At 42.3% G+C, this 14,480-nt stretch overlaps 1 protein-coding gene across 1 annotated transcript in view; it reads right to left on the minus strand.

Moving 5' to 3' along the window:
* Positions 1-14,480, minus strand: part of TRPV1 (transient receptor potential cation channel subfamily V member 1) — a 340,269-nt gene that overhangs the window by 126,126 nt on the left and 199,663 nt on the right. The window contains exons 10-11 of the mRNA XM_086955019.1: positions 9,289-9,359; positions 5,194-5,359 (exon numbers count right to left, since the gene is read on the minus strand). Of these exons, the coding sequence (XP_086811145.1) occupies positions 5,194-5,359; positions 9,289-9,359 (237 nt within the window). The remainder of the gene's footprint in view (positions 1-5,193; positions 5,360-9,288; positions 9,360-14,480) is intronic.

The raw sequence follows: 14,480 nt of genomic DNA on the forward strand, positions 1-14,480 counted from the left end.
ATGTGAGCCTCTAGAGATGGATGTCATTTATGATTGCGTTGATTATTTCTGATTGGGACTGGAGCCGAGGTGCATAGAGCGTACGGTAGTAGTGGCCAAAGACCACGGCAGTCTCAGTAGATTTATGCCTGCAAATCGCTGAGGAATCAACCATTTCGGGAACGACCCTGGTGGCTATCTCTCTGGGAGCTAGCCTGTTCAGCAGTTTCCCGCTTTTGTCTCTGTGTTCATACATTCATGTTGTGGGTTCCCTCAAACATTGGAGGGCCTCATCTAAGATATTTGCCTCAATGAGGCTTTAACCAGATGTAATCGACAGTCAAGGACAGTAAAGGGCGTCTGATGTCAAATATATAGGACACTGACGAAGGCAAAACGCCAAAACGTGTTTGTTGTGGGGTCCCGGAAAAATAAAAAAAATAAAGAAACTGTGGACCTGACTTATCCCTCCGGAGTGAAACCTACTTTATTACATCATTTGAAGGTGCAATTCCATCCGTAATTTTAATCCTTTTGCCAACGCGATTCTGAGCTGTGCGCTCTTTCTTCATGGGCTGATGGTGACTGCTCTGTTCTGCCAATTGCTCCCACGTGCATATTTAATTAGTTTTTTACATCCAGTATGTTTGCTACGTGGCGCATGCACTCTGGGAATTGTAGCCTGCCTTTCTTTTCACCCATAGTGGGTTGTGCAGTTCGTCATAAATATTTTAAAGGTCACAATGATTTTGAGTTCACAAAAGAGGCGATACAATATGCTTTAGATGTGAGGCCAATACAGTTAAGGGACATTAAGTTACATGTGACAGTCCAGGGGCAGTATGCCAATTGAGAATGTGAAAAACACAAGGAAAGAAGAGGGTGCTTCTGGGATTTTGGACTAAAATATTGTCAGATTCTGGAGAGTGGTATACTACTTTTGAACAACAGTTACTGGTGTGTTACTGTGCTCTGATAGACACTGGGAAGATGACAGTAAGGAATAATGTAATATTTAGGCATTTTAAATTCCTCCAGTGCAATGGGTGATCAATTCTCCTACGTCACACAGAATTGGGCATGCACAAGAAGCAAATATGATCAAGTGGAAGTGATACATAGAGGATAGTGCCCGAGTGGGTCCAGTAGAAACTGTAATGTTGCATGAGTCGCTGTTGCACGTCCCAGTGGAAGATGCAGAGGTATTACAGGTTGTGTCTGAGATACAGGAGTCCCCTATGAAGTGGGGTATGACCCGTTTCGGTCTTCCTGGACCTTGATTACATGACCAAGGAAGCACTCAACAGGAGGATGGTTCAGCAGAGACTTTATTAGAGAAACCGCGCCAACATCTCCAGTTATTTAAATATCCCTGATGCGTTTCGGTGCAGCTGCACCCTAATCATAGGGAAGGGGGAAAACAAAATACGGATTGCATTACATTTAAACAGTACATTAACAGCAGGCACTCTCCAGTGAATTGCGCGCTGGGACACGTAGTGCGAATTATTTCCCATCGGTGGGGTCTGTGTTCTTTGTCATCAATTCATACCCCCAATCAGTTTTAATCACGCTAGTTTGTGCCTGGATTGGCAGTATATTTTTAAGCAAATTCAGGTGACACTAACGTAGTTGACTTGGATTTAAGTCAAAACCTTGTTCTGTTTACTCTGTTCCACTTCAGGCACCCTCACTATGCCTTAATTACAAGGGTGGTTAGCCTTGAGCAATGAAAAGTTGTTTTGGTACTGCGTGAGGATCAACTTTCAGATTAAAGTTTCTCAGCATAGGAAAGTTGATCCACACTGTCTTTTGCACGGCTTTCAACAGGGAAGTGACGTGCTATTTATTAGTACATTTGGGCCCTAGTTTGTTTAATAAATGGATATGTTCCCTAAGTATGCATTGAACAGCTTTATGCTGTTTGATCTGGCAAATTTGGCGTGGTTTGCCCAGACTTTTTGCCTCCTGACCTCCGGTTTTGCAGACTTCATTATTGCTGACTTTAGTATTCTGGGTTCTTTACCAGTGCTAACCAGTGCTAAAGTGCATATGATCTGTACTCTAAACATGGTAGCATGGGCTTGTCCACAATTAGCATATTTAATTCACTTATAAGTCCCTAGTAAAGTGCACTATATGTGCCCAGGGCCTGTGATTTAAAGTCTACTAGTGGGCCTGCAACACTGATTGTGCCATCCACTCAGTAGCCCTTTGAATAATGCTTAGGCCTGCCATTGCAAGGCCTGTGTGTGCAGTTTTAAACTGCCATTTTGACCAGGCAAGTTAACCTACTTGCCAGACCCAAATCTTCCATTTTATTACATATAATTCACCCCTAAGGTTGGCCCGAGGCAGCCCTATGGGCAGGGTGCAGTGTATTTAAAAATTAGGACATGTATTGTTCAACTTTATATGTCATGGTTGTGAAAAACTTCTAAATTCATTTTTCACTACTAAAAGGCGTATCTCTCTCATAGATTAACATGGGGGTGCCTTAAATCATATTTTAAGGGTCATTTCTCATTGGGAGCAGATAGAAAATTGGAGTTTGGTGACTTTGGCCTCACAATTTAAAAACGCATCTTTTAGTAAAGTTTTTTTTTAAATTGCAGGTCTGAAAATGCCACTTTTAGAAAGAGTGCATTTTGTTACCTTAACCATTCTGTGCTTCTGCCTGACTGGAAATACACGTCTGGTTTAGGTGACAGCTGGGTTTTGTGCATTCCCTCTAGAAAGTCACACAAAAGGAAGCTGGAGTGTGACGTTTGCATCCTGATGGCCCATCACAAGGCTGATGGACCTACTGACGTAGATTAGGAGGGAAGAACTGACACTTGCACCTGAATAGGGTTGTGCCAGTCCCCACACAAAGAGATGCACACCCCCCTGCAGTGTGTCTAGAGCCAGGGCAGGAAAGTCAGGAACCTTGCGAATTTAAAAGGCCTCTTTGAAGTTTTCCCCCCACTTCAAAGGCACAATTGGGTATAAGCACTGGATCCTTGACACCACCAAATCTGAATGAACTAGAACCAAGTACTTTCTGTCAGGAAAAAGAGCTACTGTTGTGTTGGCCTTGTGTCTGTTGAGTGCTGTGCTACAGGAGAGACTACCACTTTGCAAATTGCACTGTGGTGTTGGCTGCTGCTTCTTGCCTGGGAGTGAGAGGAACTGGACCTGTTCTCTACATCCTTGAACCCAAGATTTTCCAAGGGCTTGCTGACTTGCCTCCTGTTTTCAGAAGTCTCAGGGACACAAAATACTTCTTGCAACTTTTCTGGTGCTGCTAAACTCTACAATCTGCGAGTCCTACCATTGCCTGAGGTGCCCCCTACAGTCCTGGGCCTCACGCATGGGTACTGCAGCTGTTTCTGCTCAAACCGGAGCATCGACTCTACTGCATGAAAACTGAAGTATCACTCTTTGACGCAGTGCCATATCAACCGCATCGTGTGTCCCGACTGTCGATCTGAAGACTCCCCTGCACGGCCCGACAATGATGCAGCACCGAACTTTCAACATCGTCTGTGAGGCTCGACGATGACGCAGTGGCCTGACTGCATGGATCAGAGCTGACGCATCACGTCTTCAATGTCAAGGCATTGCTCTATACAAGGTACTTTTTCACCGGACCCTGCATGGGTTCTGTAACCGGCCTGCCCTCCATCAACGTCGACCTGTACTTTGGATTCCCACTGCACTATAAATGGGCCGAAGCTCCTATCGCCAAATGAATGTCAGAAAAAGTGATGTTCCTGTTGCAATAGAGGCTTGTAAATATGCCCCTTAAAGTCTAAGTAATGACTATCCTCATAACTCAGCGTTAGAATATGAATTTAGTCCATAGCAAACAACTATAATTCAATAGACTTGTGAAAGGTAATATTCTAATATATGTTGAAGTCGCACCCCCTTTATGATCTGGCGTCCAGAAAACTAATACAGAGTCCGTTTTTTGTCTTTGCTTTTTAGTTTCTTTCCAGTTTCAACAAAAGACACTTAATGGTCCCTGTTGGATTCAGTAGTTCCACTTACCACCGTTCACCTTCGAACCCAAGGATATCATCTGCGGCCCTCCTCATGGCTCCTTCCTCAGCCCCACCCTTTTCAACACCTACATGATCCCCCAGCCAAAATCATCAGATCCCACAGACTAAACATGATATCCTACACAGATGACACCCAGCTCATCCTCTCACTCTCAGAAGAACCAACAAACGCGAGAATCAGCTTCCACAGGAGTATGACAAGCTTTGCCACTGGATGAAGTACAACTGTCTGAAGCTCAACATGGATAAAACAGAAGTGCTGATTTTCGGCAATGACACCACCCCTTAGAATGACTCCTGGTGGCCCTCAAAACTAGGACTATCACCCAAACCGACTGACTACATCAGAAACCTGGGCATAATTCTGGACTGCGAACTGCCATGAAGTCCCAGATCAACGCTGCCAAATATGCCAGCTTTCGACGCTGGCATACGTCTGCCAGTGCAACATGCTCTCCTCCAACTTGATGGTGGACCATTTGCCCAAGCCAGGTGGGGATCACTTTGCCAGGAAAGGCAGCTCCCCTCATTGTATGCTTGGAAGGCAACCTAGTCTGCTATGAGCAAGTGCTGTGAAAATCAGTGTAGGTCCCCCCATCCTAATACGAGGGGGATGACCACCAATAAGACTTGTCAGTCCTGTGGTGGAAGGATCCAGATCAAGAATTACTGTCAGCAGTGTTTTTACCAATTTTACCCATGCCGTTCCTCACTTCTAAGTGAGGCTAGGAACCTGTGGGTTTGGCTGGGCAGGACACCCACCCCTTATTTATATTTCTACCACTATTCCAAACCCTAAATGTGGACCTTCCCTGCTTCTCTATGAAGATCTTAAGTAGGTGTACACAGCAATTTAGGGAAATATAATTTTGTACTTTACATTTTCTAAGCAATGTATACTATTAGCTTGTGATGTTTCTTAGTTTTAGCCCAGAATGAATTAAATAACCTATTATTTATTATGAAGCTTCATAAATATTTAGCCTCCAGAATATGTTCTTCAATATAAGGTTGCGTATCCACCTCTGCTATTTTTTCTATAGCACTATATTTAGTGTTAGTATGAATTTAGGGCATCCCACAATAACTATATAACACAATAAATATATACAACTGTAAAAATTTTATTGTGGACATTCTCTTCAGGAAGCTGTCCCATACTGACCTTCTCAATCATGACAGAGTATATCCCCATCTGCTGGAAGCCACGGGTGTAGTAGAGCATGTTTAACCAACTCAAGGACAAACATATGACCATGGAGGCCACATAATGTTCCATGCCTATGAAGTACAGTGCCACAGCAACCAGCAGGAACAGAGATTGGATGAAACTGCATAGTAAAAAGAGCTCTTGTCAATCTGTTGTTATGCTTACAGACTTAATGTAGCAGAAAAATATACATTTTGTATTTTATTGTTGTAAAGTGCGCAAACTATCAGTCAGCTGCAAACCAGTCAGAACAAGAAACAGGTGGTTATTTCTTCCGAAGACCCCATGCTTTTTGATAGCACCCACACCCATTCTGCAACATACATATTTATAGATTTTTAAAACAAGCTTACCATTCCTATTAATGACCAGGCAGCTAACATGGCTAATTCCCCTAGATGGCACCCTATCAGTACCTGCTGATCCTAGCCACCATCTTAGGTGTGAGGTAGTGGTTAATTTGTAAAACAAATAAGTGCCAGGGCTCTCGTCAGGAGACCACGGCAGTGTGCACCACACATTGTCCCTGCCAACGATGCCAATGTTAGTACCAACACAACTAATAACTAATAACCATCACACTCCTACAGGTGTGACAGTTCAGATTATTTAAGGTCCCCAAAGCTATATGAATGGCTTGGATGGCAGGTATTAGCTATTTTAATGTATATTGAAATAATGATTAACTGTTGTTGTAGTGATCTCTAAATTTACCAGTCAGTACCACCTTTTGGCAGACTGTCACAAGCGCCAGTGTTGACAATGAAGTGCCGGTGCTGAGCACCGGAAAACATTGGCTCAAATTAGGCACTGGTGTCAGGACTTTGCAAATCCTGAAAACATATGTACGCCCACAACACTAAACTGTTTTCTTTAATTTTAACCCACGGTGGAGAAGGTTGTAGCTTTTAAGAGGAGGGGTCCACCCTAGAGAGTTTGAAGCACGTGCATTACAGCATTTAGGCTTTCAATAGGAAGAAATTACTCTGTTGTAGAAACCACTTGGTTATTGCTGTGCATGTACATTAGCATTGTAAGTAAAATATATCCATAGAAACCCTTTAATAAGTAAAGGGGCTAAGGGATATGTGCTTGATATCCATTCCTTTCCAGCCTTTACCTCTCTTGGCACAATCGGTGGGAGAACATGATTTCTTTAACTTAACAGATGTTATGATCAGCCATCTGGACAAAAGAAACCATGCCTTTGTGTTCCAAACTATTCTGGTGTTTCTGCAACCGAAGACAAGTTTACAACGATCGCCCTATGATCCCTAAAGCAACGAGTGTGCATACCATTTTAGGAGGGACTAGGACAGAAAAGAGAAAACAAAACTTTAAATATCAAAGTAAGGTCTGTTTTTAATCTCTGGATTCTCAATAGATAGTTCGTCCTGGTAGCTCTTAGTAGACATTATTAAATGGTTGATGGGTGCATTTCTTGGTCTTCAGGTTAAAGCTCAGACGTCGCATCACCCATTTTTGGTGTCTACTCATTTTCATACCTGGGTTTGCTCTATTATGTAATATATATCTCCAGTAACAGATCATTGGAGGATCACAGGAGGTATCTTTCATATATGTTCTTGTATCAAGATACCCTTTTTAAAGAAGCTGTTGGAGGAATGCAGCTATGTTATGACTCCTAGCCACTGGAGGTAAGAGATCTGTCTCTCATGGCCTCCTAAATCTCTATAAAGGACACAATTTATGTAGATCTTAAGCCATGGTGAATATTCATAGCACCCCAGTTAGGACTAAAGAAACACCTTCTCAAATTGCAACAGCTCTATTGTGAGTCACCACTTCAGAGCAGTGGGGAGAGTTTAGTGCAATCATTTTGAAAATAGGAAACATTAATCTGCTATTCAAATTCGTATTTTCTGTCTTTGTGTTTATTTCTTTGGACGGTATACTCAGGGGAGTAGGGTTCTGCTTATTGCATTCTCATGAAGTTCACTATCCTCATGGTTCCAAATTGCTCCAGTGAACAGGATTAAAACTGCCCATCCATGTGCTGCAGCGCTGCATCTGACTCTAAATAGTTCCCACTCTGTATGAGGGCAGAGTAGAGGATGCCATATGGACAAAACAAAGACAGCCTCTTATTGTGTATTCAGTCAAGGTGGCCACCAGTGGGAATAAGAACATTTTGAATACCAGATCTCTGCATTTCTTTTTCACAGTGTGAAACCCAATGGGTGGATATTCCTTCTACTTTCAAAACTTCATACAACAAGTTTTTGTACAATTTTCAGCCCCCACTCTACTTTCGTTTTCCTAATTCTAAAACTGACAATCACTGGTTGTAAAGTTAATGGGCAAGACATGTTGAAGTAAGCCTGGTTCTCCTCTCGCATACATGTTGCCTCTGGACGTTGACAACTCTCATCCTAGGAGGGAGGCACCTCACTGAAGCTCAAATAAGTTTGCAACGTGCTCCTAGGCCTCTGCAAATCAGGCAATTTTGACTGGCCTATAGGCCTATTAACCTATTAATAATTATGAGCAAATACTTTGTTAGAGGAAGGATTACGCTATACTTACAATGCCTTTTACTTGCTAGTTATTGTATTTAGCTCACATGACAGTTTGAAGATGTTCAAGATGCTCCAAATAGTAGATTTCATGCACCACTGTACAAAACCATGCACACCTTTGGCAGTTCCTATGTAAAGATCTTACAAGAGCAGAGAGTTGTGAACACAAAGAACAATTCTGAAAACCATGATTTTGTATCAAGATCCTCCACTCCAACTGTGCCTTTCTGCACAAATCTTTGTTCAAATTGGATAAGTTCTACAGGTACATATGGTAACTATTTACCTGTATAGAGGTAACAGGTTTTATTTTGTAAAGAATCATAAATGGATTTATTGAGAATTGTATTCAGAAAGTTCCACTTGTCGACAACTCAGCACATTCATGGCCATGAAACATGTTTTCATAAACATTTATTGGCCATTAATATGAGTTTATCAATCATGTCAAACTGGAAATTGTTTCATTGAATAAAGCACTCAAGCATTTTAAGATATTGTTCAGGTATGTAAAGTATAAGCGTTTTTTATGCTGCATCCCATGCAAAACACATTTCCTCAAAGACAAGGTTGTCAAAAGATCTCGTGGAAATCAAGCTGTTTCGTCTTTTACTTGTTTTCAAAGTTCATCATTGTGTACTATTTGGGGAATGACGGCACCTACTGCTGTCTCTGCAGCAGTGTATTTACTAAACAACTTCAAGGTCACTATGTGACAACTCCTACGTACCTTCACCAAGCGCTATTGCATGAAGAGAATCAAGAGGATAAAAGGCATTTCTGCCAATTCAATTTTAATTTGGAAGGTCTCACTCCCACCTTCTGTATTGCTTATACTTCTTAAGCAAGTTCAAAGTGTTTGACTACTTAAATATTCTATAGAGTCAATGCCTAAAAAAGACAGTTTATTTAATTGTAAGTATAAGTTTACATTCTAAACTTCTAGCTAGGATATATATTTTGATCAATTGGCATAGGTTTATTTAGTACTGTTAGTGATCGGGATATATTTTCATTAGAACGATCAAGTTATCGGTAATTGCATAATAAGTATTTTAGCAACATTCGACATATATCTTACAACCTGCTGTACAGTGAAATAATATGAACAATACAAATTCATAATTTAGAAACATTACAAAATCATGTCCCTCTCAATAGCTTTCTGGGGCAGTTTATTTTAATTTGGAATCGTTTTTTGATGGGGGAGTTCTTCGATTTGTGCAGCAATGAGACATACTATTTTCCTAGTGTACTAGCAAAAACAATCTGAATATACTATTTCTTCAGAACAATTCATACATAATATATATATTTCTGTGAATGAATTCTTACTAAGACAATTTAGCAAGGGTTGCAGAAAATATTATTTATTATGCAAGATACTGTACAGGACATTTTAGAAACTTGTACATTGGTGGGCAGAAGGAACTCAACTGATTTTCCACTACCTTCAGAATCCATGCAGTTGCACAGGGCTGAATACAGAAGTCAATGAAAGGAAACTTACAAAAGAACCTCGCTGTAACTGTCGATGAGTAAAGTCTTTAATGACGGGCGCCGTTGCACAAAATATTGAATCTACAGTGGAAAAAAATGGAAATTATTAAAAAAAGAGGTACTAGTGTGAAATTAAAATGTCTTTCTTGCTTTGTTCTGATTTCTGAAGTATTTTTGTGACTAGTGCGAGTATTCTGCACATGTTCTACCGTTTTTGGATTTGTTTAATGCAGAATTCGTTTTGCAGAATTAGCCCTAATATGGTTTGTTGGTTGGATGTTTATCAGTTGTTTCCAATACAAATCAGCGACACCTGTTATTCTAAAATGCCTTGCAAAATAACTTGTGCAATGAAAGAAACTAAGAGAAAAAGCTCTACAAGGTAAAAAGCCCCTAATCCATCAAGATAGCGGTTTCTTTTACCCTTTTACAAAACATTTTCTTCTCCTGCCCCAATGTTGAATATGGATCTTACATGGCTTGGCTACCAGTAAATCCAGTCACTGGAACAAACTCATAAGCTTTACCCTAATTTCAGATTCACACAAAGGCACAGATTTACTAAAGCTTTGCGCTGGGTTTATGTAATTTTTGTGATGCAAACCCAGCGCAGAGTATCCGTGTGGGATTTACTATCCAACCCAATCTGTATTTGCTTTGTATAGTATCGCAAAGTAACACAAAGTTATGCTATACGCTTCTCTGTGTTACTTTGCATCAAGGGGCCATTCCATGGGTGGTACATGGGCATTCCAATGCAACTATCCAAGGGTTTGTACACAAATCTCTAACTACAAACTTTGGTCACAACCTTATATCTCCACAAAACAATGAGAAATATTTTTATATCTCCTCGTTTTTTTCAACTTTTCATGTGTGCTGCATTATATAACACACATACAAAGTGGGAAATGCCTTACAGCATAGTTTTGGGACTGAAAGGGACATATGCTTCAAAGAATGCAGACACTATGACGCAAGAGGGTGTGTGTTGATACATGGCTGGCAAAAGCACAAAAGCGCTAAGGGTAAGAAAATATGCACCACATTCTAGTAGGTATGTTAAATTATTTCTTTCTCCCTCCACCCCCAATAGATACTAGTTCATAAATCATGAAATAAAACTAGAGGTCCACATAATGCAACCAACCATTACCTTGCGTATATATTGACTGAGGCTACATTGAGTAACCCTTGAGCAACAATACTTTGAGTGCTTGCAAGAGCAGGGTATAAAACAAAAACATAATCTGTGACGCTCAGCCACTATTGGGATGACGTAAGACAAGCTGCACTAAGCTAACAAGAGCCCACATCCCCTCCAGTCCTAACCAACTGTCTCTGTCTTCAGTCCTTATCCCACCATGTCCTGGTGCATAGAGAGCCCCAGCCTCATAACCGTCATGCCCACCTAAGACCAGCAACTGTGTGAAGACGGGAAGGGCCTTGGAGAAGGCAAGGGTTTGTGACATCCACAGCCTGAGGCACTTTAGTTCACCGCCTTCCAAATCCAACACCCCAAAAAATATATATATTCTAAAGCTGTGGCAGATGTCCTAGGGTGGTTTCACACCCCGTAATCAACATTGGGTTTGCAGAGCCACTGGACTTTTACAGGGTTTCCAGTTAATTTTGTGCACACTGTTTGATATCAGCTCTTTACCAGGTGATCGTTTGAAGGGAACTGATATTGTGTACAGCATGGATCCATCGTATGAGTTGGAAGATTATCACCTCTTCCGGGTTTCTTTGAGAGCAGCTCTGCAGTAAGTTAAACAAGCATTTGCAATGCAAGTTAGACCTGTTAGCGTTGTTAATGACAATGTTTTTTTATTTTTGTTTTTTTGTTTGCATTGGAGTGATCATATTTGCATAGCGCTGTTGCCATTCACATGACCTCACGACTCTGGAAAACCAGAAAATGGGAAATAGTTTATGAGGGAGGGGAGGTGGAAAATAAATGACACCAATGGAAAAAGGAATTTAAAAATAGGGAAAGAGTAGCTGTAAAGGGCTGGGGATAATGCATGACAAGAGAGAGCGTGAGATTGGAGGAGGATATGTAAAAGGCACATCATACCAAAGAACAGGCCCATAAACACCCAAAAAGTAGCATGACAATGAACTGTCTGACCAGCCCACCGAGCACTGCCTTATTGCCCTATATGCCTGTCCGACCAAGTTCACGACTAACAGTAACAGCCAACCATTGAGCTGCTCCGCTGGCTTTTGCCTTCAGTGTTGCTTATGTTTCTGGTGCTCTGGATGATGACTGTTATGTATGGCACATCAGGTACCAAGAGGATATTATTAAGAGAAAATATTTTTAGACATAGGTCGCATGTTTAGCATTTAATGATACAAGCTACTCCATTTGTTATATGCCACTGGTTGTATTTGCACTCAGGGGCTGCATTGCAATTTCTTACAGAGGAAAACCATAGGGTACTTCCCATTCTGTTTGCCAATGGCACACTTGAGTATTTACAATAACTGAAAGTGGCTAAGGGGGCTCCACCTGAAGGACGACGGCATTAGTCACACAACACAGCATATGGATGAACAGTCAGGAGGCAGCACAGAGTAGGCAGAGTGTTACTACCCGGATAGGAACGATCCTGGACTGATGTACTTACTTGCCGGCTGAGAGATGCGAAACCAGTGCTTAATTTGTGCTGGTGCTTGCCGGTGCTTATATATGGTATCGGTATATACCTTTTATTCTCTTGTACTATCTGCGGCCCAGGCCCGGCCGGCGGCCGCAGCGTGTTTTTTCATGTCATAGCAGTCACCGTGTGTGAGAGTCTGTCATCATCACCAATCACCGGCGTCACGTCAGGGCAGGATGCAGGGTTTTCGGTTTTGCGAGTGCGACTCTCGAGTTAGTTGCTAGCGCGAGTCGAGTGGAGTGAGAGCCCCGCCACCACGAGTCACTGCAGTCAGTGCACATTAAGTTAGCCCGGTCCCGACGAGAGCTGCCTGGGCTGTCCTGGCTGGCCTGAGGCTGTAACTGTGTCTGGTGGTCGTCGTCTGGTGTGGTGTGCTGCAGTGGCAGCTAGTGTCTGACTCTTCACCGACCAGACACAGGTAGCCTCCCTCTGGTCAGGAGTCAGGACGGTCTGGCAGCACTGCAGACAGCGGCCTGCCGGGCCTGGTAGCAAGCAGGCAGCACGACACGCAGAAGTACCACTGAGCGTGAGCAGTCCAGTAAGCCAGTGAGACAGTGCAGCAGCCGGGAGCAGCGCTAGCTAAGTGCCTAGCAGCAGTGTGTCCTGCCGACCGGCCCACCACGAATAACGGTAAGAACGAAGTGAAGATAGAACTAGTTAAGCAAAGCCCGATAGAAGTTAAGCTAAGCATGGTGTGAAAGGTGTTGATACAGAGCATTGCATAAAAATTCTCTGTGAGCAAGACTTTTCGAGGCCTTTATGGCTGCCTGTTCATAAGCCAAGCAGAGGTTTATTGTGGTGCTGCTTAATTATTATTTCCGGTCTTTCAATAAAATTATACAGTACGTTATGGCTACAGTTGGGCAAAACAATATTCAATAAGCTGTTGTCCTATGTCCATTTATGGTTGCAAGCCGTTCTATCTAGCCCTCATACAGAGTAACACTGGCGGACCCATGGGGAAATCTGGCAGTGCCGTAAGGGCTAGCCTGACATGATAGCAAGGGAACATTTTTTGTCTGTGGGTCTGTTTTATACTTTGGTGTTTTTTTTTTATTGGTGATTTATTTCCCCATTATTGCCATAAAAAAGTTACCTGCAGCAAGTACGCAGGCCTGCAATCTAACATACCTTTCAAAACACTTATAAATTGTGTCTTTACAGTTTCAAAAATGCCCCGATTTGCAAATGAGGGCCACTTTTTTTTAGCTGCCTGTCTGATGATTCGCTACTGGGGGCTACTTTTACTTTTGGTGCCCAGTCGGCGTCGCTCTTTCTAGCCCGGGTCGGCCCTACACTTCTTTCTGTGTTGCTGGCAGAAGCCATGCAGTTCACTGCTCAGTGCTCACCCTTCTGCATGGCGCCCTCGCACGCGCCTCTCTTTGCTTTGCTGCTGTGTAATTTCGAACGCATTCCCACCGTTTTACAGTATCGTTGAATGAATCAATGAGGGATAAAAACCAGGGCTTCGTGGCTGGCTCCAGTGGGAGTTTGAAAACTTGGACACAGCAGCGAATCAGCTCCATACTGTGAGCCTGATGAGATGTTGAGATTGAAAGCACTGTAAATGGACCCTGTTTTTTGTCTGACTCTCCATTAACGCAAAGGCAGATGGATTTTCGAATAAGAGGCTTCCAAATGATGATTCTCCCCATTCAAATGCATCCAAATAAATGGATGCCATGCAACTGCCGGGACGCGAAGATGCGCTCAAATGCTAATGAGCAGCCACGCAATGGGAAAATCAGACAGCCCTTCGGCCACTGGAAGTGACAGTGGCTGACTCATTCAAGTTTATCTGTTTAGACTAGTGTTTTCACAACATTTTGTTTTATTTTGTCACATAACTTAAGCTATGTCAACGTTGTACCTTTGAAATCATAGACTGTTAAAAATGGCATGCCCTACCCTCCCAGTATTGTCCTTTCTCCAAATCAGCACACAGAGCACTGACATTGTCCCTTTTCAATGTATTAGTGGTTTTAGCTAATTTATTCCAAACGTGTGCTTTAAATGCACATTTGCTTTAATCTTTTTCAAAATGGTTCACTGGGAACCTCCTATCAAAACCTTACGAAGGTTCCCTTTCTTAAATTCAGATCAGGTATTATATTTGACTTTTAGCAGTGCCACTTGAAGGTGTGGGTGGAGCGAATAGAGGAAAAGGGTGGAGCCAGTGGAGGGAGTGGGTGGAGCCAGAAAAAAAGTGGGTGTGGCCTCCAACAAACATTTCAGCACCTGCACTTCATATTTTACAAATTAAGCTCTTCGTGTGTGAAAAAAACACAAGAACGAGAAGTGACTCTAATCGCTACTATGCAAACGGTAGAATTTGCAAGAAGAATCTCAGTAAAATAAACCTTGGCCGTGGATTCCAAAGTGACAAGTGAATTAAGCACTGACACTGTGGCAGTGCTTAATTTGTAAAAGAAAAGGTGCCGGTGCCCAAAACTCAGCTCAGAAGCCCGACGCTAGTGTAAATAAGTGTTGGCGAGCCAAATTATAAGACTGGTAGTCTAAATCCACCCCACGT

Source organism: Lissotriton vulgaris, chromosome 2_1 (genome assembly GCF_964263255.1).
Source record: "Lissotriton vulgaris chromosome 2_1, aLisVul1.2, whole genome shotgun sequence".
In the NCBI taxonomy this organism is placed as follows: domain Eukaryota; kingdom Metazoa; phylum Chordata; class Amphibia; order Caudata; family Salamandridae; genus Lissotriton; species Lissotriton vulgaris.